Genomic DNA, 23,502 nt, shown 5'->3' on the forward strand with positions numbered 1-23,502 from the left:
ACAGATAACACTGCAGGCTATAGTCTTCCCTCTGTGAGCCATTGTGTACATACTGCCACGCACACCCAACATATTTGTTATTCACATCTAGTATTTTTACTGAAAGTACATTCTTTTATAGTCAGATGTGCTTGCATTTGTTAATCGAACATGTCTTCTCTGAGTCTGCAAAAATATCATATGATATGTCTTTATAATTATAATAATGACTTTATAACTATATAATTTATAATATGACTTTGTCATGTTGCCTCCGTTTTGCAGAGTGTAAACTGGAGTTAAAGAAGCAGTGAAATGAGATCTAGAGTGACTCGAGAACTTGCTTAATTAACTAAGTTATCCAGTCTATTAGGAGCAACCACGCAATAAATTTTTGCTGAATGGCGTTTCATCATTGCACAACTCAAGGCCCGAAAAAAACTGGAAAAGGCCCAGTTTTGTGTGGAGCAACATGTCTTTTGGAGGCACAGCTACATCTTCATACATCTACGAAGTAAGGAGCACAGTGTGAACAAGCCACATGATGGGCATTCCTGTCGGACCCTTCAGTGGCGTCTACCTCACTCGTTCCCTTTTGGGTTTGCTGAAGAAGTTGAGAGGTTTCTACAGTGTGTCCGGGTCAAAGGCATCTCTTAGGCACTGCAGGATGGCTACCATAATTGGTTTTGTGCAACAATGTCTAATGTTTCTTACGCAATCTGCCACAGCAAAAAACAAGAAATTGATGGAGATGTCTTTCACTGCTCCTCTAAATTTTGAGAGAAATATATCAAAAAGTGTAGCGCTGTAAAAATAACCCACCTGTAAACGCCTTCAAGAAACTTTGGTGCATTGTTGTTCACGTCAGCTACTTGAATGCGTACTGCAACCAAACTAGACAATGCTTGCTCTCCTCTGTCTGTTGCTCTTACCAGCAGCTGTATTATGGGGTGCTTCGGATCAAACACAAGGCTTCTATTTGTGTAGATCACCCCTGCAATGTCAACAGTGAGGTGTTCAAATACTTCTTGAACTAGAAGATAATACACTGTGTTTTCTATACACAATATTTGTCATAATAGTGGTGCAATGTTCAAGTGGCACTAAAGTGCAAAAATTTGTCCTCGCAAAATGAGATGCCGTTACCCAGACACCAACACAAAAGGAACAGGATTCATGCATTGCATCATTCGTGGTTCATGCACAAACTATTGTACCTTTCCTCTTTCCTCCTTCTCAAGAAGCCCGACAGCGTGGAGCGGCATCCCATTGGTCTCCTCAAACAATCTCCCGCAATAATTGGAGAAATTGTTTGAAGAGACCCACGGGACACCACTCCACATTGTCAGACTTCTTGAGAGGAAGAGAAGACGAAAGGTGTGAGCTGTGTTTGCTTTTCATCCTTGTGTGCTTTTCGTCCGTGCATAAATTATGTACATGGATTAATCCCGTTCCCATTGTGTTGGTGTCAAGGTAATGACATCTTTTCTTCCATGAGGATAAATTTTTGCAAACAACCAGAGTTAGCTGAGGAAGGCTACAAGCATGGACGAGGCAGACACATAAGCCTCCAATGCACAATTCCATCCCCCTTGTATTGGAGGCTCTCTAACACAGGAGAGAGCCATGCTGGCACGGTGTAATGGTAGCATCTTGGACTGGAAATCAAGGGAATCTAGGTTCGAGTCCTGGCGTTAGCACCTTTTTCCTCAGTTATTTGAAATCTTCGCACTTAAAGGGGTTGTGAAATTTTCACAGATGTCATTCATTACATCATGGACGCATTGTATTGTGCACCAGAATACTAAGGAAGGAAGAATTATTCGTTTATGTGTCGTACTTAGCGAGATACAAGCCCACGAACAGACTCTCGAGCAAAGCGTAGACGTCAGAGAGCTCAGAGTTGCGTCCATTCCCATTCGTAGCCGTAAGCACGTGACTTATCGTGCGCTGCCTCACTGGCGGGGGCGAGGGCTCCCCAACGACACAAGACTGTCCTATGGATATCCGATGTACGTCAGAAGTTGATGTTGGGATGTCCTGACGATAACGAGTTTTGTCCGATATATGTACACTCACAGGTCCAAGTGAGAGAAAGAAGGAGTCCTCTTTGACGTCCGACAGACATCAAGCCCAACAACACACGGCTGTCCTAGGGATATCTTATGTACGTCTGAAGCTGGATGTTGGGATATCCTGGAGATAATGAGTTTCGTCCAATATATATACGCTCACACATGCGAGTGAGAGAAAGAAGGCGTCCTCTAGGACGTCCAAAAGATATCCATAGGGACATTAAACAGACGAGGGAGGGACGTTTTATGGATATTTCTTCCAGCTAATGCTCCTACTAAAGCAGGCATAATATATTCTTAATTTTAAAGCACACATGCTATATTACTAATGTGAATAATTTAATTAATCAAACGAAATTGTTGGAACAAATTAAATTATTGGCTAACACAGTAAATGCTGTGCCCAGAACCTCGCGGACTTTTCCAACGGGAGAGACCCTTAATTTCTCGGCTCTCATCGTTCATTGTTCGTTTTGTTTCGGTTCGCTGACGTATTCTGCACACTTGCCAAGTTTGAATATTCCAAAAAACACCACTATGCTGGTTCTTTGATGTTTCCGAAAAAGGAAAGGCGCGTTTATAGGGTACAATAACTGTAGAAGAGGGGGATTATACCCTCAGAGCTACAGTCACTTTTTCTTGTCAGTTATGTTTCGAAAGTGATGAAATTCCTGATTCCGGTTTCAGTCATGGCATGTTGTCCCTTAATTCTTAACTGTCTATCCACATTAACGGTGCAAAAAATGCTAGTTTCATTAAATATGTCACATCAAACCCTTGAATCTAACAGACAAAAAACAAAGATGTCGGACAAGCAGCGTAGAACACTGGATGTCTGTCGGACATCCCAGATGACTCCTTTCTCCACTTGGACTTGTGAGCGTACATATATATGGCGGACGAAACTCGTTATCCCCAGGATATTCCAACATCCAGCTTCAGATATACATCGGATATCCTTAGGACTGCCATGTGTTGTTGGGGCATAGATCACTGCATATGTGTTTTTCTGGATATCCTGAGGATATCATTTCCGCGCTTTATTTTCTTCATCCACGTTGGATATCAGGGGGATATCCATCAGACAGACGAATCTGACCACGGACGTTAGGACATTAATCGTACATCCAGTGGATATTCAGTGTTGTTGGGGCTGTGATGTGAGAGCCGCATGAGTTTTGGTACTTGCGGTGCCCATTTTCTCCGCTTCTATTAACCCTTTTCGATGTTAAACTTTCAATGCAGGTTCACAGCGGTGCAAGGAAGTGCCTTTTACGTTTATCTGGGATAACCTGGGATGACCTGTCGCAACCCCTTTAAGTTGCTTGATCCAATAAGTTTGCATTGGTATACACATAAACAAGGTTCCACTACAAGCATCATCGTGAAAGTGTACGCCCGCTTGCAGTGATTGTGATAATCTCAGACCACTGATAAAACATGCAAACAGAGAGTGGTATGTTTCATTTTTTACTGTCAAAGGAAGCAGACCATGTTGCAACACTTCCGAGGATACTGAATTGTGAGTGTGGTGCTTTACTCAACATGGTGCTATCTCGTTTGTTGCGAAGCACATGATTGTGCCTTGCACCTCTGAGCCTAATGGTCCCAATGTTGAAGACCTCTGCAGCCAAAGCAGTGCAGGTGAGGTACAGCGCATGCCGGCCATCACGTGCAGGCACACACACTGGGGAAATGTGAAGGCAGAGACCCATATGCCAGATGAAACCTCAAATCTCTACAGTGACAGTGAGGAAGCTGTTCCATTTGAGGGACAGGAAGCATCATGAGAACAATAAAAGGCTTCTGAGAATGTGAAACCACAGACTTTTAGTTTACAGACAGTTGCATGTCATCACATGAAGGGGCATCAGGCAGATATGTAGTTCAGTTGCAGACCTTGTATCCTAATTTTGACTGGCGATTTTACAGGAAGCTTATATGGAATGACACCCAAATACTACAGTTAACCTTCACGCTCCCATCAATATTGTTACCAAACAGGCTCGAATACAAAGCTTAGCGTACGTATTCCACACTGTTTTATGCATGCTAGTGCTAGTTTTAGGAACCCAAAATGTCTATAATTTGTCATCACTTACCTGTGCTTTCATGTATGTAGAAACCTGTGCGTGCCCCATCCACTAACGCATAGCGGACGGCAGCATTATTGCCAGAGTCCATATCTGTTGCACTAACTGCTATCACTGAAGTCCCCAGGCTCACTGACTCTGCTAGCAGAGCCTACAAAATGGAAGAAGATAACAATAAATGCCTGTCCATACACTAGACTTTGAGCACTGTCCAGATGTGAGTTTCTCCAGGACAAACATTATGACTTACGTGGTATGACTGCTGAGTGAACCTCGGGGCATTATCGTTGATGTCTGTAACGTGCACTGTCACTAGTGTCTCTGCAACGTGGGCTGTGTCAGAGACACGTAACCGCAGCTGGTAAGAATGCCGTCGTTCATGGTCCAGTGTGCCTCCAGCAAGTGTGATCCGCCCAGAGAAGCGGTCAACAGCAAACAATGACTCGGGATTACTGTCGCCATCAGCGAAAGTATATGTCAGAGTTGGGTGAGTGTCTACATCGTTAGCCGTGATAGTTGTTAGCACTGATCCTACTTCAGCCCCTGTAAAATACGAGTGCAGAGCATGTTGACAAGGCAGACCTACAAAAACTGTTCTCATCTGATTGCCCATAACTGTGCGTACCTTCACTGACACTAACGACAGTGTCTGGAGGGAAAACTGGCTGGTTGTCGTTCACATCAACCACAGAGACACGCAAGGTACAAGTGCCAGTGAGTTGTGGCTCTCCTGTGTCTGTGGCAATGATGGTCAACAGATAAGAATCCCTTATCTCCCTGTCCAGGACTATATTAGTCTTCACGATGCCACTTAAAGGAGGCTCCATTACGAAAGCATTATCGTGGTTGCCATCGATAATGTGATAAAGCAGCCGGCCACCCTTATCTTCGTCCAGTGCAGATACCTGGAATGTGGGAAGTAAGTGAATGATCTAGAAGAAGCACAATGCATGTTCCCTGCACCACACAAACAGTATTGCATGCATATCTTCATATGTCAAAAAGTGACTACCTGTGCCTGCATAGTGCCAACCACAAGTCTACCAATTTTTGCTGATGTCTATGACTGTGACAATGCCTCTGCTGTGTAGCTCCTCCTTAGATACACTTATGCCTGAACTTTTGAATGCAACTTTCCTTCTGCCACTTTTGTTTGCAATGAAAGGTAGCCCATCCCTATCTAAATGCAGCCCTTTCATGCTTCTGAAGGGAAGCCCGACAAGGCAAGATTGTTTGAAATTAAGCAGAAAGTTCCCTTTCAAAGGGAAAGGGATGAGAGTGAAAAGTAGCATTTAAAAATTTGGGCCTTAGGTTCCAGCATATATTTTTGAAAAAAGATAAATAAAAAATACAAGGAATAAAAATTCGTTGAACTTCCGAAGTTTCCTCTGTGCTGGAGCTACATCAATTTTGTTATAGCAAACATGCAACAAGACGTGCGCTGTGGTTTCACGAAGCGCGACAAAAGGACCTCCCATTTCGGGAGAAATCGGGTTTTACCCGAATCATTTAATGATTAATGGGGGGGGGGGGGGCGTATATTCGGCAAAGAATCGGGTAAAACTGAGAAACTTCAGACCCTAGTTATTGATAATCAATTCTGTTTCACCCGTTACATATGTTCTAGACTCATGTTCTGCCTCATGTGATTTTACCTCAGATACCAGGACTTCTTACTAGCTTTGTGAGCACATGTAGCAAAATTTAGATCACCTGATGAACTTACAACACAAATCAGGTTAAGTGCAATATGGGAGGTGAAATTCAGAGAGATATGAGGTAAAACCGTAATCTCGGGGCCCCTGAAATAGCACTAAATGCAGCACATACCTGTGCAACAAATGTGCCTTTGCTGTTGCCTTCCCAGACAGAAGCAACATATCGTTCTTGAGAAAACCTTGGAGCATTATCGTTTTCGTCGATAAGATCCACAACCACTGTTGCGTAGCCATACATGGTAATAAGGCCTTCTGTTCTTGCTATCACAACTAGAGTAATACTAGAACCACCTTCATAGTCTAGCTGTTTTGGATCACGGACTCGAATAACCCCTGTAACGTCAAAATGTGAAACACCTCATAAATATTACAAGCAGAAACTGTCAATCATGTTTTGAGGAGAAATAAATCAACAAGCAGGTGACACAGATGACACAGGATTGGGTGAAACCAAGATACCACAATAACACAAGCACTTGCCATTCGTAGGATGAATTGTAAGAGGTCCTCCATCATTTTCTGAGTTAAAACCATAAGTGATTTGTGCTGACGTCCCTTCAGGTGGGTACGCACGTACTCTTAGCACCTCTGTACCCCTTGGGGAGACCTCTGATATTTGGGCATGATATGTGTTGTTCTGAAACTGCAACGATGGCACTGAAGCAGTGCCAGGTCCAACGTGAACTTCCAGCACACCTGGAAGGACAGAAACATGAGGCAAGTCTGTAAGCAGTGCATCAAAAGTATGGCAACCAGATGTCCAGAGAATGTGTTTTTCATGATATGTTAAAGAAATGACAGAAAGAGTCACATTTGTATTTTACCTGTGGACATCTTTGGTGGCCTTCCACGATCGTGGGCAACAATATCTACATGAATGACATTGCCATTGTCTGACAACAAGCTCCCAGCTATGGTAACGAGTCCAGTGTCTGGGTCCAGGTGGAACTTGTGTGACATCACAGGATTTGGAAAACTACAAAGTACACGCAATGATCAGTATGGGATATGCAGGTTGTTTTAAGGCCATACGTAGCTAAAATGTGAAAATTCATTGAGAGTTTTGGGGTTGCATCCTACAAGTACATCTCATCCATTTCTACATACGAAATTTTAGTTGAGAGTTCACTCTTCATTACTCAGTATCAATTTTTTCTCAACCTGTATAAGATTGGAATCAGTAACCCAAATTAGTATTTGATGCAAACTCCCGCCATATCTGTTATAACTGAAGTAGCACAGAAAGCAAGTTGATCGAACCTAAACTATGTCCAGTACAGCAGCTAATGATCAACCGATGCATCAGCTCATGCATGTGTGCAATTGTTTTCAAACCTATCTGCCAGAAATACAAGTGCATTCTGACAAAACAATAAGATAACTTCTGAGTTCTGATGAATACTCTCGTTCAGTGTTGAGTCCCTGCTGTTGCGCTGCCTCGCTTCCCTTGCTCCAGATAAGAACTGCATGTGCACATATTTGCATTTTCTATACTTGTAAAAACTCTTCTAGAAATTTCCCAATTAAAAATTTAAATTGTTTCAAAATTACTTAAAGCCTAGGAATAGTTTGCTCTCCAAGTATCCATTCCATTCCATTCTCTGTTTCCATGGGTGATTAGATATCATAAATTCATGATCATAATTAGGGTTCTTCGTTTTCGGGTTTTATGATTTTTCAAATTCGGGACGGAAAAATCGGGTGCTATTTACACACGAGGATTCGGGGAGAAATCGGGCGCTCCAGGGAGGGCATCATAAACGGACGACAAATAGGTTGTCACAGATAGCTCTCTTTGCTGATATTGTGATTCACTTTGCCGACGGTTTACCGAGAACGACAAGTTCAAGGAACGCAACGATTTCGGGTAGATATCAGGTTTTACCCGAGTTCTTGAACATTTGTTCGGGGGGGAACTATCGTGAAAAATCAGGTTTAACCCGAAAACGAAGAACCCTAATCATAATCTGTATTTCAGAGAAAATATTTATCCATGAATGGTCATTCCAGTGACGTGTGCACTTTGAGGATGAAGGATAGGATAGCGGGATGAGGATAAGGACACACTGTGCGCTTAACTGCGACATCTGAAAAACCACCTTGTACATATGATTTTTCTGAGGAAGCGTACACCTGTCCTTTGGGTGATTGATATATATTCTCAGGCAAAAACAAGAAAGAAAACAAGATGTCAAACAAAATTTTCTAATCATGCAAACAGTGACTCTGAGATGCGTCCCAAACAGTCATTCGTAACAGGTTGCCAGTAAGGGGATTGCAGAAGCCTCTACTTACAGGAAAGGTAAGCAAACAGCAATTTGTGGTGAAAACCTTTTGAACTATGTCTCTACAACTGTGACAGAAGTAATTCTAGTTGAACAAGAGTGGAGGTTTGTGAGCATCAGGATTGGTTTCAATTTGCTGTGATTCAAAGCAACGCTATAAACTTTGGTTTGGTGCACAGATTTGGTCACAGGAGCACACACGGGTTAGACACAAGTTGATATAAGTCAATTATTTGTAGCACACTTCAGCATTGGGTTCATGAAGAGATTGTCCACGAAGTCATTAGTTTTGTCCAAAAAATTGGAAAGTCAGAATTTTGGGAGTCCGAAATATCAGTTCATGACTATATATAATAGACTTCAGTGCAAGCTAGTTACCTGTAGAACACTTCAGCATTTGGTCCATCGTCTGCATCTATGGCTTGGACATATGACACCTGGGTTCCAGAGTGTGCATGGGCAGATACGCTGGCCACAAATGGGTACTTTGTAAACACTGGTCGGTTGTCATTGATGTCCACGACAGTCACATGTACAACTGCTCTCTCCCAGCGTGCATCGTACTTGCCACTGTCTGATGCCCGGACCTCAAACATGTACCTAGATTTCTTCTCCCGGTTAAACAAGCTGTGCAAAAGGAAGATCATAAGCGATGAGATGACCACCCTGTTGTGCTATGTAGCATTAGCATTCCTTACCCTGCAGTAGTGATTACTCCACTGTCACTGTCGATGTTGAAAAGCGATGCAGTCTCGTTACCAAGCGAATATGTAACACGCCCATTGAGCCCTTCATCACGGTCCATTGCCTTGATAACCAGGACAGTAGAATTGAGTGGGGCATCCTCTGGCAAGGTTGCACTGTACTCAGAATGCTCGAAATGGGGGTCATTATCATTTTCATCAAGGACATGCACAGTGATGTTGCAGGTTCCAGTTCGTGGAGGATCGCCTTGGTCACGAGCAATGACTACCAAGTGGTACTGAGACTGCTGTTCACGGTCAAGGGGCCGACTAGAGAGACGGCCCGAACGTAAGTCGATGCTGAATTTGTTGCCAAGGTTGCCGTCTGTTATGCTGTACATGATATCGGCATTCCTTCCAGTGTCCTCGTCAGATGCTACGAGCGTGTGAATGACGCGTAGGTCGCTGTTCTCCGGAACGTAGAGTGGATAACAGGAATCTCCAAACTTCGGGGGATGATCATTGATATCGCTCACATCAATCGTAACGAGGGCTGTGTCATAGTGGAATGATCCGTCTGCCACATACACAGTCACATAATAAGATGGCATGGTTTCACGATCTAACTTGGCAGTCGTTTTGATGACTCCTGTCTGAGGGTGCACAGTGAACTTGTTGCCTGCCACTCCTGAGGGTATGGTATACGTAAGATTGCTGGTTGATCCTACAAATATGAAATAAAAACAGCTAAGTTCTTATGTGTCAGAACGATTTTACACATTATACTGTACATCTTTCTCTCTCTCACTCACACACACACACAAAGACGGATTAGTTGGGAAGGTATATTGCAATGACTTTCATGCAGCGGACAGGCAAACACCTCAGGCAGTCCCCTGAGTTATAAGCAACACAGATTTCCCAGTTTTCATCATTAAACATATCCCCCATTTATTGTGTCATCTCTGAAAGTCGTCGTCATTATATTTCGTGCAGCAGTGACAGACGTACAGAGTGATGTGGCAAAACTTAACTCATGCACTATTTGGACACCTTGAGTATGTCAAGAGTTTTGATTATTGCAATTTGTATAAAAGGGAATATTGAATAATGGGCTTTTCTGTGATCACCATTGGATATCTGCACAAGCATTGACAAAATTTATGCATTTGCTTACCTAGATCACGGTCGGCCGCCTGCACGGTTACTACAGATGTTCCAACAGGGGAAGCTTCAGAAATGTTTGCATAATACTTTTCGTGAAGGAAATGCGGTGGGCTGTCATTGACGTCCTGCACGTATATGTGCAGCACCTGAAAGGCAGATCTTGGTATCCGGCCATGGTCAGAAACACTGATGTTGAGCACAAAGTGGCTGGTTTCTTCGCGGTCTAGTGGTTTCACAATTGAGAGCAATCCTATGACAAACAGAAGAGATGCATATAAGTACACAAGGAGCCTACTACCAATCATAACTCCAGAACGTAGTTAGACAATTTGTGCATGATGAATTTCAGCGAGACATTTGAATGACTATAGCAATGACCAGCAATGGGGTAGAGTATCGCCCCTGGCGATGAAGCTCCCCAATCATCATCGTAAAATAATTGTTGTTGTAGCTTGTTTGTGCTTACCAGAATCGTAGTCAAGAGAGAAGTGACCCTTCTCATTTCCGCTATTGATTATGTAGGTCACACGCCCATTGTCTCGAGAATCTTTGTCAACAGCAATGATGTGGAGTACTGTGTATCCAATAGGTTCATCCTCCATAACATCGACTTGGCCTAGGGAAAAAGGTTTACATACAGTTTATGTTGAAAATGTGCGGACAGTGAAGTGCACTATATGATAAAGAAGCATATAATTATGTGTGAAGAATCTCTATTCTTTTGCTATCTACCTTTAGACTTGAACATTGGAGTGTTGTCGTTCTCATCTTCTACAATAATCTTGCAGGTTGCAGTGGAGAACAGCCGCTTATCTGGATCTTTAGCCTGATCTGTAGCTTTAACTATGACAGTGAACTCAGAGTTGGTCTCATAGTCCAGTGAGCTTACAAGTGTGAGAACACCTGTTGCAGGATTGATCTGGAATGCTGGCATTGGGGACTGCTCAGCAATGCTGTACCGCACCTACATGCGTAAAAGAAACAAAAAGATGTATAACCCTTAGCGGTAATGTTCGTCTATGTTGTATTAGTGAAAGCCATCACCATTAACGAAAATATGTTAATGTTGTTGGCACCAGAAGACACTCATTGAACTCACTTTGCCATTGACACCACTGTCCAAGTCTGAAGCACTGAAGTTCCAAACTGGTGTTCCCTGCCGTACATTTTCAGGTACAGAAAACATGATAGGATCATCTTTGAATGTGGGAATGCAGTCATTGACGTCATCTACTTTCACTCGAACGTTGATGACGTTGCTTCGAGGATTCGTGGCGCTGCTGTCTACAGCTGTCACTTGCAGTGTATACTCTGAAGCCACCTCATAGTCAACTTCTCGAATGGTGTACAACACTCCAGTTGTCTTTCCTAATTGTGAATGGTTTATCATCTGAGATTATTTCACATTGAACAACATACGACATCAAATACTTTTGCACACCGCACACACACACATTTTGTTTGACTCAATGACAGATGTATAAAAAATAAAGTGCACATTAAAACAAAATAGTGCAGAGGTACCACAGATGTGGAAAGAGGAATGGCTTTAAGGTGAAACATTCTTATTAAATTGTGAATAACAGAAACCTACACTACATTATTTTCATATAGGCAATAACAATCTTTATACCACTGCGTATGTCCAATATTTGTCATGATTTTCATGCCAAACTTCGTGATATTAATTTTGGAAATAGTATGTTCTTTCAAGTATGCTTTATTTATCAGCCTACGGCCATTCATGAGGCATCACACTCTCCCAAGATTTTGTGCGTATGATGGAGCATCGTCTGTTACTGCATGTGTTCTTGCTGGGATAGTGCTGCCAATGACTATCGTGTCTCACCTACCCAAGTTAGGTATTTTAATCTATTTTAATTAATTTCCATATATGCAAATCAGGATCGCCTTCCGAATTTGCAATCCATTCACACAACCCTGATGATGAGTTCCAATCAACTGAGTTCTGGGTAAGAAAGATATTTCTCCTGCGCAATACATGTTTCTAAATGCAGCCAAATATGTTTCCAAATGCACTGTGGCTAAATATGTTTTATACACTTAATGGCTTAATGATTATTGTGTGTAGGCCTATAAGTTTCTGACCATAAAACAACCTATGAGAATCTTCTTTGCAGTTGGGAAATGCACAGGTCGGAAAAATAGACAATCTGTTTGCCACATGTTAACAAAACAACTCATGCTTGAACAGCCTGTTATGGTTGGCTCCATAGTGAATTGTTGAACCACATTGCACTGCCTTTTTTGAGTTATTTTTAGTTCATGTATCTTTTGCAGGAGTAATAGCCCAAAAAGTAAAATAACACATAATGCTGCAGTCTGCTTGTTTTACATGGTTTGTACCCAGCACTGCGTGCTTTAACGCTTTTAACAAGACAATACTGAATGTTCCAATAGTAATGCAGGTACCATAACTCTGCAGTGGAATTATCTGCAGTGAGCTTAGTTTTTTACTTGTGAGTTGTGTGTAGTTCTCTGTCTTTAATGAAAAAAATAAATGTGTTTGGCAGCGCCTCATCCGTTAGCATCCCCAAATTCCACATTATAGTAGAGCACCTCCCAGGAGACCTCTTGCACTTCAATTTTCAGTACATAGTTCATTATTGTGTCTTTACATTTCATGTTTTTTATAATCTAGGACAATCAGGTCAAAATCGGGCTCTACTTTAGGTGGAAAAGCAGATTTTTGTGTGAAAGAAAGTGCTTGTTGTATTTCAGGTGGACAGGAGATGCCGAGCAGCTATATGCTAAATGTGCAGAGCTTAGCATTCTCCAGGGTCTGTATTGGTGGTTGAATTTGCACTTTGGTCAGTTCATTTGTGGGCTTTACTCTGAATGACGATCATAAAAATCAGAGGGTAAAAAAGGTTTTACAGAGTTTAACCCTAAACCTTTACAATTTACACTGCGCTGCTGAAAGCAGCGTTTGTTATATAATACCAGAAGGAGCAATGAAAGCAGAGCTCACCAATATCAAACACATTGTAGAGGTTACCACCAGCAATCATGTATGTCACATGGCCATTATCACCAGCATCTTGATCCACTGCATGAATTACACCAACTTCCCTCCCCACTGGCAAACCTTCCATGATGTGAAAATTTAACGATGACGTAAAGAAGGTTGGCTGATGATCATTTAAATCAAACACTTGCACCTACAGCAAAAGTGGGATAGAGCTTTAGAATCAAGCATAAGGAACTTGAGGTTATTCATCTTGGCATGTACAACGCTCAAGGTTTGCTACACGTACCTGCAGTGTGAGGCGAGACTCTCGAGGTGGAGATCCATTATCTCTAGCAACAATAACCAATGTGTACCGGTCCCTTTCCTCATGATCCAACACCATTCGAGTCGTTACAACACCAGAGGTACGGTGAACGGCAAAAGCAGCGGATCCATCTGATCGTCCACCACCTGCAAAAGCACGGAGACTTTGTGAAAGTACTGTGGGCGATGTTCTACGGTAACATCCAGCAGATTATTTTCCGGATGAATGAAATCCGTTCAGATTTGTACGTGCCTTGCACAATTTCATAGATGATGTCTGCATTCCTTCCTTCATCAGCATCAGTTGCTTGCACCTGGGCAAGTTCAGTGCCAACTGGTTGTTCTTCGCGAACACCTACCACAGTGTCGACTGGTTCTACAAATACGGGAGAGTTGTCATTGATGTCAATGACTGATATTCGCACGGTGGCACGATGGAAGCGAGGTGGAGATCCCTTGTCATGAACGTCTGCCACCAGTTCGTGAGTAGCCTTCGTCTCGCGGTCTAGTAACGCTTTGGTGGATATTTCACCTGTGGAACAGAGACAGATCCAAACAATTTACACTGATGTAATCGTTGAGCAACACATTACTATGTAACACATTTGAGCAACATGTTATGTAATCAGCATTCCATCACTCGATATCTGTACAGCAGTTCTGCAAAAACCATATTAAAGGGAGAGTCCCATAAGAAATGGCACACTCAGAGTTGTGTGCTATTTGATGGTCCATCATAGAGAACGCAACTGTGGTAATGGGAGGTGACCGAAATAAGCCGTCCAAAATAAATCGTTCCGAAATAAATATTGCCGAAATAAATCCTGTCAAACCAACTCCTAGTAGTACTCCCACGGCTTTCAAAATCCCGCTACTGGTGAGAAAACCACCGCAAGCTCTCCCGCCACGGACGTGTTTCAGAACCCCTACCCAAATGCCATTTCGACGTCCAGGATTCGGAGCTCACTCTCGCCGGTCCATACAAGTCATAACGACGAGAAACCCACCGCCAGCTATCCCGACACCGAGTGCCGGTCGCCCATAGCCACAGGAGTGGTGGCGACCTGCACCCTGCCCGACAGGAAACGCAGCCAACACGCTGGCAGTAAATCGTGATCATCGACCGCCGGCCACTCGCACAGCGTGCCCCAAAAAGCCGCCTCGATGTCTCCCTCGCCGGTCTAAGGAGCGGTGGCACCCTGCACCGACGAGTTAAAAACCCCCTGCCCACGGGTAGCCTGCCGACAGTTTCTAATATGGGATTGCTATGACAAGCCTGTCACGCAGTCGCGGAAAAGTGATGACTAGGGCCCGGATCATTAGGTATTTGCCATTGCCTAAACATGACGTTCTGCGGTTTGCCTGCCTGTTTGTCAAGTCCATAATTGACCTTTTTTTTAACCTTGCTAGGTCTTCTTTGTCCACCTCTTCGTGTTTGTAATTATGCCATGTTAGCACTAGGCATACCTAGCCATTTCGGATGTGTCCCATTGCTCGCGGCCAGCTTGAGGGTTTGCGGTGCACACACAAATCTGAGCGCCAATTTTAGCGCTCCGTCGCACAGAATAAAATTCTTTGGTTGGCAGTTAAGTGCAGTGTCTTCGTCTTCTTTATATACGTCATCTTTGTACCCGCACTGAGGGTTTTATCGATTTTAAATACAAATCTGAAGGCGTGCACTTCACGCCGGACAGTAGCAGTCAGACTTCAACCAAACCAAAGCTAGACGAACAATGTAAATGCATTAGCGGTACAGATGTATCGTACCCCAACGCTTCTGTAGTGCTCAAAACACTCGCCCCACCGGAAGCTACTCACTCCGGCAAAAGCAAGCTGACCAAGTCTCAATTGTTGATTATGTGAGATTAAAAAGAGGGAACATAAGGCTATAATAACTTCACGTGTATATTGACAGAAATGGCATTGTATCTTATTATTTATAACTTACAAAACCGTAACGGTGACGTTCTACATCGTTAGCACTACTTCATCGAGCGGATGGCGCCAATTGACGGCTCAGCTCTGAAGCCTAGTGGAGCACCGCTCTATGAGCACTACATCGCTGAGCGCATGGGGTAGTCAGCCAATCAGAAAGGGTGAATTCTGAAACGATTTATTTTAAGCCGTTTAATATTGTACGGTTTATTCTGAATGATTTATTTTAAGCCGTTTAATATTATACAGTTTATTCTGAATGATTCATTTTTACGCGGGGATATTTAGGCATTTATTTTGAAGCCATTTATTTTAAACGGTTTATTTCGGTATTCACCTCTGGTAATAACCTTCATTCACTGCATTGTAGCTATAAATTAAGTGAATAAAATTCACTTATTTCGTAAGCTACACAGGTACAGAGTAAGTATAGATACATAGTCGATAACAGCAGAAATTCGGGCTAGTTGATGACACATATTCGAGCAAGTGCCGAGTGCAACAGGACACAGACAACAGCTTGTCCTGTTCGCATCTGTTTCCTGTTTCGCTTGTTCCTAGTTCGAAGAGCTTCATAGTTCACCACAAGGTGTGCTTGTAACAACCCTGCTACACTACCCAATATTAACTCAAGCTCAATAAAAGAAAGACTGACTTAAATGTAGTGTTGCTTTGCACTGTTGAGAGCAGATGACCTTCAAAACTTGTACAGTAATATATTAATTGCATTAATAATCCTTTAACGTCCCATTTTAGGGGCAAAGCGAAAAAATGAGCTGACAAAAATGAAACTTAGAGAGAACAGTTTCACTGAACTCAGGGAAGAGAGATCGAAAAAAGAATGAAGGGCCTGTATGCACACACATTCCATGTGCTGTGTGTATGTCCTTCACATTAGTTTGCCCTTCACGACATGGCAACTTTGTGAGATCTTACTATTGCAGAAACAAGAAGGTCCCAATTCTTTGCTCTATCGAGTTGTCATTTTATCACCTGTCAAGTAGGACATTCAAGATGAAAGTGGATTACGCTTGAAAGGTGTCTGTTAAGGAAGACAAGGGTGATCTGCTCTCATGCACATTTTGCTTAAGATCATGGACACCATATGAGTGTGTTCTGTTTGCAGCCTTCGAACATTAAATATCTCTAGCTATCCACCTCTCTCTGGCTCTTCCTCTACAATGTCATTGGATATTATCAGAACTCTTTAATTAGTTGCATTTAATTTCAAATTCAGCTAGCAGAGCAACTTTGAAATAGCAGTCCATTATTGGAAAAACTCTCAAAATTGTAGGGTATTCACGCAATGTTGAACACATTGCACTGTGCAACACACTGTGATACATAGCTGACGAATCCATAATTATTTTGCTTTGTCTCAATATTTCTGGTTCGAGTAAAATACACAGCAAGGCATGTGTAGAAACTGAAAGCATACAAAAACTCACCTGTTATAGGATTGACCTGGAAACTTTCATTGGCGCTGACAAGAGTGTAGCGAAGCGCAGCATTATTACCAAGGTCCTTGTCATGTGCAGAGACTGTACCAACATGGTGACCTTTCTCTACATTTTCTCTCACTTCAAACTCAAATACAGTCAGATCAAACTTTGGATCATTGTCGTTGACATCTAAAACTTGAACATGCACTGTAGCAGTCGCTGTTAGTGGTGGTGCACCATTGTCAACTGCTTCTACAGTCAAGGCATAATGGTCCACAGCTTCCCTGTCCAGCATTTCCTTTATATACAGGAAACCACTGTTTGGAAAGATGCTGAACTTTCCAGACTGTTGTGAAGCATCCGAGAGCCGAAATGTCAGTCTAGCATTGTTTCCAGTATCCTTGTCAGTGGCTGTCACCTGTGGTACAACAGAGAAGCATTTGTCTTTTTACAGCATAGCATACTTGTTATAGTAAGTGCCTTCTAATAGTTGTGTGTTCATAGAGAGAAGGGTATCCTAAGGCCCAAGGTGAATAATTCAGATGCAGACATATCATTAAAGGTCAAATCCGGATATCTTTGGCTAGCAAGCATTTGAGTTTCTACAGCATAGCATACTAATTACTCTGACAACCCTCTAATAGTTGTTAATTCACAGATGGGAGCATCATCTTGGCCTGAGGAGAACAATACATCATTAAATCTCGAGGTCCTTGACTAACATAGAATCAAACTCTACTGACATGGACCATTCTTAAATCCTCAGATCCAATTAAAACAACTGATTTGCAGTTTATTGTCATTGCAGATGCTCTGTTTTCACATGTACAACTGAATATGTGGCAAGTTCTATACAGCAGTATATATACTTGGATTCATCCATTGATTTTCTCACTGTTCGGGCACATGTTCATTTTATACAATGTTTGCAGCACTCCTTCCTTCATGAATGAGTGCTGCTATATATGTGCTGTCCTGTATGCATAATATGCATGATGCTCACTAACTGGTCGCGTTGATCATATGCTAGGGCGTATATGTATGGTCTGACATTTTCGGGTTAAATGCTTTTCCCGAATTTGTGTGCTATTTTGAAATCCAAAATTCAGAGTGAAATCATATGCTAGGGCATATATGTATGATCTGACATTTTTGGGTTAAATGCTTTTACCCAATTTGTGTGCTATTTTGAAATCCAAAATTGAGAGTCAAATCAGGTGCTATTGATACAATCGGGTGTTATCGGGTTATTTTTTTCTGTTTGCCCTGCAAACAACCCGTAGCTGAAAGGGGCACTATTGATCAAACATTAATTCTTCCCGAATTATTGTCACAAAACACTGCATACTGTAACATTATATGTGCTTCGCATAGTTTATTGTTGCACTCACGTAACATTTTCACCAGGGGTATGCACAGATTACTACCAAATCGTCTACGTGATACATTATGCCAACCCCCAACGTGATGGCTTCCCCTGCAGTAGGGTTTTAATTAGAACGTAATGCGTTATTCGAATTCGGGGTGTGAAATTGGTCCGAAACTGATTCAGGAGGGAATAATCAGGCGGAATTGGTTTAACCCGAAAAAGTCATGCCTTGCTTATATGCTGCTGTCAGTAACTTTTGTGTAAAGGGAGAGGCATTTCTTATATCCACTCTTGCACATTTTCCCTATGCTTCCTACTCATCAGAATGCTTAAGGACAAGAAACACTGTAAGAACTTGGGAGTTTTACTTCCTTGCGTGACTGGTCTTAGTAAGCATTGCAAAGAGCAGTGTCTCTAACAATGCATTTTTGTGCACTGTAATATCACGGCAGAGAGAGATGGCTGAGATGACTAGCTTGTGGTAGACAAGTGAAAAATGAAGAAGACACAGAAGTTCGATCCTTTTAAAAATATACTTAGGTAAAGGTGAAAGTATATGAGAATGATCAAAATATGGGAATAACCAGAGAATGAGTATAGGTAAAAGATAAATCATTCACCATACATATTAGTACGTGGTGAACAGCAGTGAATGAAAAGGCATGGGAAAATGGCGATGTCTAACCGTTGTGCTTGCCGTTGTTTCCTCATCTCATTGCATTGTAATAACTGTAACTTATGATACAATATGAACTGTGATACCTGAAGAAATTGAGAGTTGGCAGGCAAGGATTCCAAGACGTTAACACGGTATACAGGTCTTTCGAAGACTGGTAGGTTGTCATTGACGTCTTGTACTTCCACAGCTAGGGTCATGTTGGAGGACAATGGGGGTGATCCAGAATCAGAGGCCACGAGCATCAGTTCGTATCTCTGATGCGTCTCGTAGTCCAGTGCTCGTCGCAACACAATGGTTCCACTCTTGGGACCAATGCGGAAGATCCCTTCTGGGTTCTGCTGCAGACTATAGCGGACAGCACCATTGCGGCCGCTGTCTGGGTCTCTTGCATGAGCTACATAGATGGGCGATTCAATATCCGTGTTTTCTGGTATGCTGATCTTCAACATATGACTTTCAAAGGCAGGTGCATTGTCGTTCACATCCCACACAGTTACATTCACCTGTACAAAGAATGAGTGCATGTGCCTGTCAGAGTAGTTCAATGCCTAACGTATGACGGTGTACACACTTCTAGTGGCTGCAGCTCTCTGTCAACTAAAGTTGCTTTTTACCTGGGTATGACCATATGACGGCGGATTTCCACTGGTTGCTTGTACATTCAGCAGGATGAATGGGTGCTCTTCATGGTCTAAGGATCTCTGAACAGTAATACTTCCCATAAGTGGGTCAATGGAGAAGTAGCCTTCCGGATCTCCAGAATAGATTGAATAACGTGGTCCATGAGCACCTGCAAAAATAAGCATTGTTATATGTGAGTTATTGAAGGAGCAATTTGAGGTGACATTTAAGGTGGCTCGAAACCCTGCCTCATCTGTCAAACTGTCCACCAGGAGTCATCCTGCAAAATATTTCCGCACTGCGGTGTATTATAGCTGCACAATCGAATTTACAAAAACAGTCGGAGAAAGCAGCCACAGCCGGCCGCCACGATCCTCGCGTGACGGGGACAGAGTGATAGTCAATGGCCTGGTTTTCCTGCCGCGGAAATTCCAAAATTCTGCAATTTTCTGCAGCAAATGCTCGCACGTCAAGGCTAACGAAGTTATGCGGAGACAAACTCTTTTTTTTTACCTGTATAACATAAAGTGACTACAAATCCAAAATACAGTTGTGGCGTAGCATCGGATGGTACTTTGTACTGTTTTCGCAGAGGAACGGCAGAAAAACAATCCCTCTTCTTCGTAGAATTATACAGTGCCATACTCACTAACTCCCTGATTTACTTTGTTGTTCCCTAACATTTAGCAATTTGCTGCGAGCAACGCGTCTGACGGGATATCAGCCATGGAAGCAAAATGAAAGTAGTAAGGACAGGACAGATGCAAGATCAAGCGGGGGAGGGGGGGGCAAGAATGCACCCCCCCCCACACACATCTTTTTCTTGAGGCAGATGTTGCGCACTGTGTGGGTGTTCAGAGGTTCCAATCGTGGCGTCTGAGAATAATCATTACGACCTATGACTAAAGAGTGCACTATTTCCACAAGCGACCTTGGAGTTCCAGGGTCCAGGGGGGCCGTGGCCCCCCTTGCCCCCCTCTCTGTACGCCCATGGTAGTGCCAACCTGAGATGCATGGTACACGTTTGTGTACCTCATGCTTAGGTAGTGCACGAATAGGCTGCATGGCAGGGTTCCTGAATATACTATTGAAACTACTATTATACTATACAGGGTGTTTCACCTAAAGTGATGCGACGTACTCGCCAGAGGATTGTGGGACTTTCGGTAATTACCTTCTTGGAACTTTTACCGCCATTTAGGGAGGCTTTGGACAATTTTAAATTGTGGGAAATTTATTTTTTCAATTTAACTTTGAAAATTGCCAAGCGAACCTCACTTTTTTTTAAACAGAAATATGAAGTCCTCCACGGATAACCGCAGACACAACAAAAACTATGCACAGTATCACAACAGAAATAGTCGAAAAAATTAGTAAAAACTACGGTTTAGCCCTGCATGCTTGATTTTCGCAAAGAAGCGCGCGCCAAACGTGTGTCTAGACTCTAGACACACATTTGGCAGGGAGGGCACAAAGGCAGGGCAAAGGCAAATCGCAAAGGCAGGCAAAAAGGCAGGGACACTTCTTCCTCTAGACTCTAGAGGAAGAAGTGTCCCTGCCTTTTGCCTTCTTTGCGATAAGAGGATTGTTTTGTTTTCTTTGTGATAAGACAGTTGTCACCACCATCAAGGTCAAAGCGGGGGAAAGAAAGGTAAAACAACACTTCCTCCTCTCCCCGCATCTTGCGTGCGCTGTTCTTTGCGACAATCGAGCAGGCAGGGCTAAAGCGGAAATTTTGCTAGTTTTTTTCTACTATTTCTGTTTCGGTACTTTGCATAGTTTTTGTTGGGGCTGTGGTTATTCGTGGAGGACTTCATATTTCTGTTTAAAAAAAGTCAAAGTTTGCGTGGCAATTTTCGAAGTTTAATTGAAAAAATAAATTTCTTGCCGTTAAAAGTTGTTCAAATCCTTCCTTAATGGTGGCAAAAGTTTCCAGAAGGTAATTGCCGAAAGTCCCACAATCCTCCAGCAAGTACGTCGTCAGTTAGGATTTTTTATCACGTTAGGTGAAACACCCTGTATATTGAAACTCCCTGGATACCTAACTTCCTGAACTTCCTATAGGGTTGAACTTGAATACTAATACTGAATACTACCCCTAGTACTCTGGTGCCCTACTCTATGGCTCTGCGAGCCGGTCCGTCCGTCTCCAGTGTCAAAGCTACATTCCTCGGTCATAAAGGGTCATAGTGTCGCGAAATTCCGTATCAAACCTCATATTCCGCGATAGCATACCGCGTGCATGTTCGCGGGAAAGTCGGAGCCGATGGTGTGAACTGTTCTCAGAGACATTTCCATGTGTCGCCTTCCTCGCTTAACGTCGAGAATGATCCATTTTTATTGCCCGTATTGCGAAATCCACTGACATGACACGTTTGGAGAGTATGGGCAAACGCCGCCTGATACTGTAAACGCATTTTCTTCATGTGGACGATCTTTCACGAATCGTCAAATAGTCCGTTGCAGTAGTTTATCCAGAATCGCAGGCACGGGAGGTGTTGCAAATAATTGGGGTGGGGGGAGGTCATTATTACAGGTACCGACATGTGTGTAAAGCAGAAATAACAGAGAGAGGCTCCCTATTGAGCGTGCACAGTAAAAATAAAAATAAAAAACAGGTCTGTAGGCAACCTTTTTTTTTTGTGAGGGGGGGGGGGAGGGGTCTGGACAAATCGCTGGTACGTCTTTAAACATATTCGCGAGCACTTGATTTTACGATTGTCGAGGTCCTATCAAGGTCCTGGAAAGGTCCGTTAGGTCAGTGTCACTTTACTTCGCGAGTACGATTTTTTGTGATTATATAGCCATCGCGAAATTCGCGAAAACTAATACATCGCGAATATACGTTTACAATATGCGAAATATCCGGATGTGAAATGCACTGCTCGCGCTCTCCGACGGATGTCGGTAACGCGATGCTTCGAAGCAAGAGGCACGTACGCTGGAGCCGGAATTCATACGAACAATCCAGCTGTGGGCAGCCGCGGCGCGGTCCGAAATATTAGACGTGAAAATACATTGATTTTTGGCACGTGGGCGGTGTCAATGGTGCTGTCCAAAAAATCAAAATACCCGAATTTATTGAGTCCGAAAATGCGGGTCGGCGGACTACATTGCGCGTATATAATTGAACGAGCGCATGTCGCTAACCGTGTATTCACACGAGTCTACCGGCTGACGCTCAGTCGACAGGGAACGTCACCGCTCTCTGGTGCCACGTGACCTGCGCTTTTCGCCGCGTCACCACTTTCTGGTCTCCGGAGCGGCAGTCGGAGGCAGCCGGATATCTTGTTCTGCTGTAGCCACAATGTCAGAGTCATAAGCACTAACCACTCTCATTTGTCCTCCGAAGCACATACATATAATTTCGCCTATATATCCGGCAACTCCACTGGAAAAATTAGGAGAAGGGAGAAATTATATTGCGGCGCTAGCGCAGTGCTACCTAACGTGACATTCCTAGGTTGAACACGACTATAGGCGCTCTACCCACGAGGAACCTCAGTTGTGGTGTTGTACACTTTGAAGCTGCAAGGCAACATCGGCCTTTTTATTCGCAGATGGAATTTTCAGCATGACTTCTACAAAATTTGTTGTAAGTCCAGCTGGTTCATATCGAAGCAAATAATCTTGTACGTGTGTTCAATATCATACGGTGCGGGAACAATGTCCTCAACGAGGAGCTACAAAAACAGACACACACAAAAAAAAGGCCATCAAGGCACTGACATTCAACATGATACTGACCTCGGTCAGTACGCTTTGCCACAACGGTGCCGATAACGGTGCGAGGATTCACATCTTCGCGTACTTGGAACCTGTAGCGCGCCTGTTCAAAGATGGGTGGCTGTTGTCGGCGGTTCAGAATACTGATGTAGACGTGGGCATCCAGCTCCGATTGAAGTCCACCTCCATCCTCCGCAGTGATAACCAGGTGGTGCAAGGCCATGTCTTTAGGTGGACGTCCCACAACAAAAATCTCGCCTGAAATAATGCGTCAGAAGTACCCCTCAACACATCAACAAATTCTACTCCTCACATCAATATTGCTTTAAAAGCTGTGATGGCACCGCACAAGATACGTAAACGGGAGATCGTTCATTTGAAACCTGGAACTGTAATTCTGAGTACTGTAATTATTGTGTTCAGTCTCAGTTCGAG

The 23,502-nt window shown here is 43.1% G+C and overlaps 1 protein-coding gene across 1 annotated transcript in view; it reads right to left on the minus strand.

Moving 5' to 3' along the window:
* LOC135394459 (protein dachsous-like) overlaps window positions 1–23,502 on the minus strand; it is a 208,683-nt gene that overhangs the window by 5,273 nt on the left and 179,908 nt on the right. Inside the window, exons 5-24 of the mRNA XM_064625196.1 lie at window positions 23,089–23,325; window positions 19,335–19,510; window positions 18,804–19,223; window positions 16,679–17,090; window positions 13,549–13,827; window positions 13,279–13,442; window positions 12,993–13,182; window positions 11,100–11,368; window positions 10,733–10,964; window positions 10,467–10,616; window positions 10,011–10,250; window positions 8,849–9,557; window positions 8,529–8,777; window positions 6,690–6,841; window positions 6,346–6,561; window positions 5,978–6,198; window positions 4,773–5,052; window positions 4,398–4,690; window positions 4,157–4,298; window positions 802–973 (exon numbers count right to left, since the gene is read on the minus strand). Coding sequence (XP_064481266.1) covers window positions 802–973; window positions 4,157–4,298; window positions 4,398–4,690; window positions 4,773–5,052; window positions 5,978–6,198; window positions 6,346–6,561; window positions 6,690–6,841; window positions 8,529–8,777; window positions 8,849–9,557; window positions 10,011–10,250; window positions 10,467–10,616; window positions 10,733–10,964; window positions 11,100–11,368; window positions 12,993–13,182; window positions 13,279–13,442; window positions 13,549–13,827; window positions 16,679–17,090; window positions 18,804–19,223; window positions 19,335–19,510; window positions 23,089–23,325 — 5,203 coding nt within the window. The remainder of the gene's footprint in view (window positions 1–801; window positions 974–4,156; window positions 4,299–4,397; window positions 4,691–4,772; window positions 5,053–5,977; window positions 6,199–6,345; window positions 6,562–6,689; window positions 6,842–8,528; window positions 8,778–8,848; window positions 9,558–10,010; window positions 10,251–10,466; window positions 10,617–10,732; window positions 10,965–11,099; window positions 11,369–12,992; window positions 13,183–13,278; window positions 13,443–13,548; window positions 13,828–16,678; window positions 17,091–18,803; window positions 19,224–19,334; window positions 19,511–23,088; window positions 23,326–23,502) is intronic.

The sequence above is a fragment of the Ornithodoros turicata genome, chromosome 5 (genome assembly GCF_037126465.1).
Source record: "Ornithodoros turicata isolate Travis chromosome 5, ASM3712646v1, whole genome shotgun sequence".
NCBI lineage: Eukaryota > Metazoa > Arthropoda > Arachnida > Ixodida > Argasidae > Ornithodoros > Ornithodoros turicata.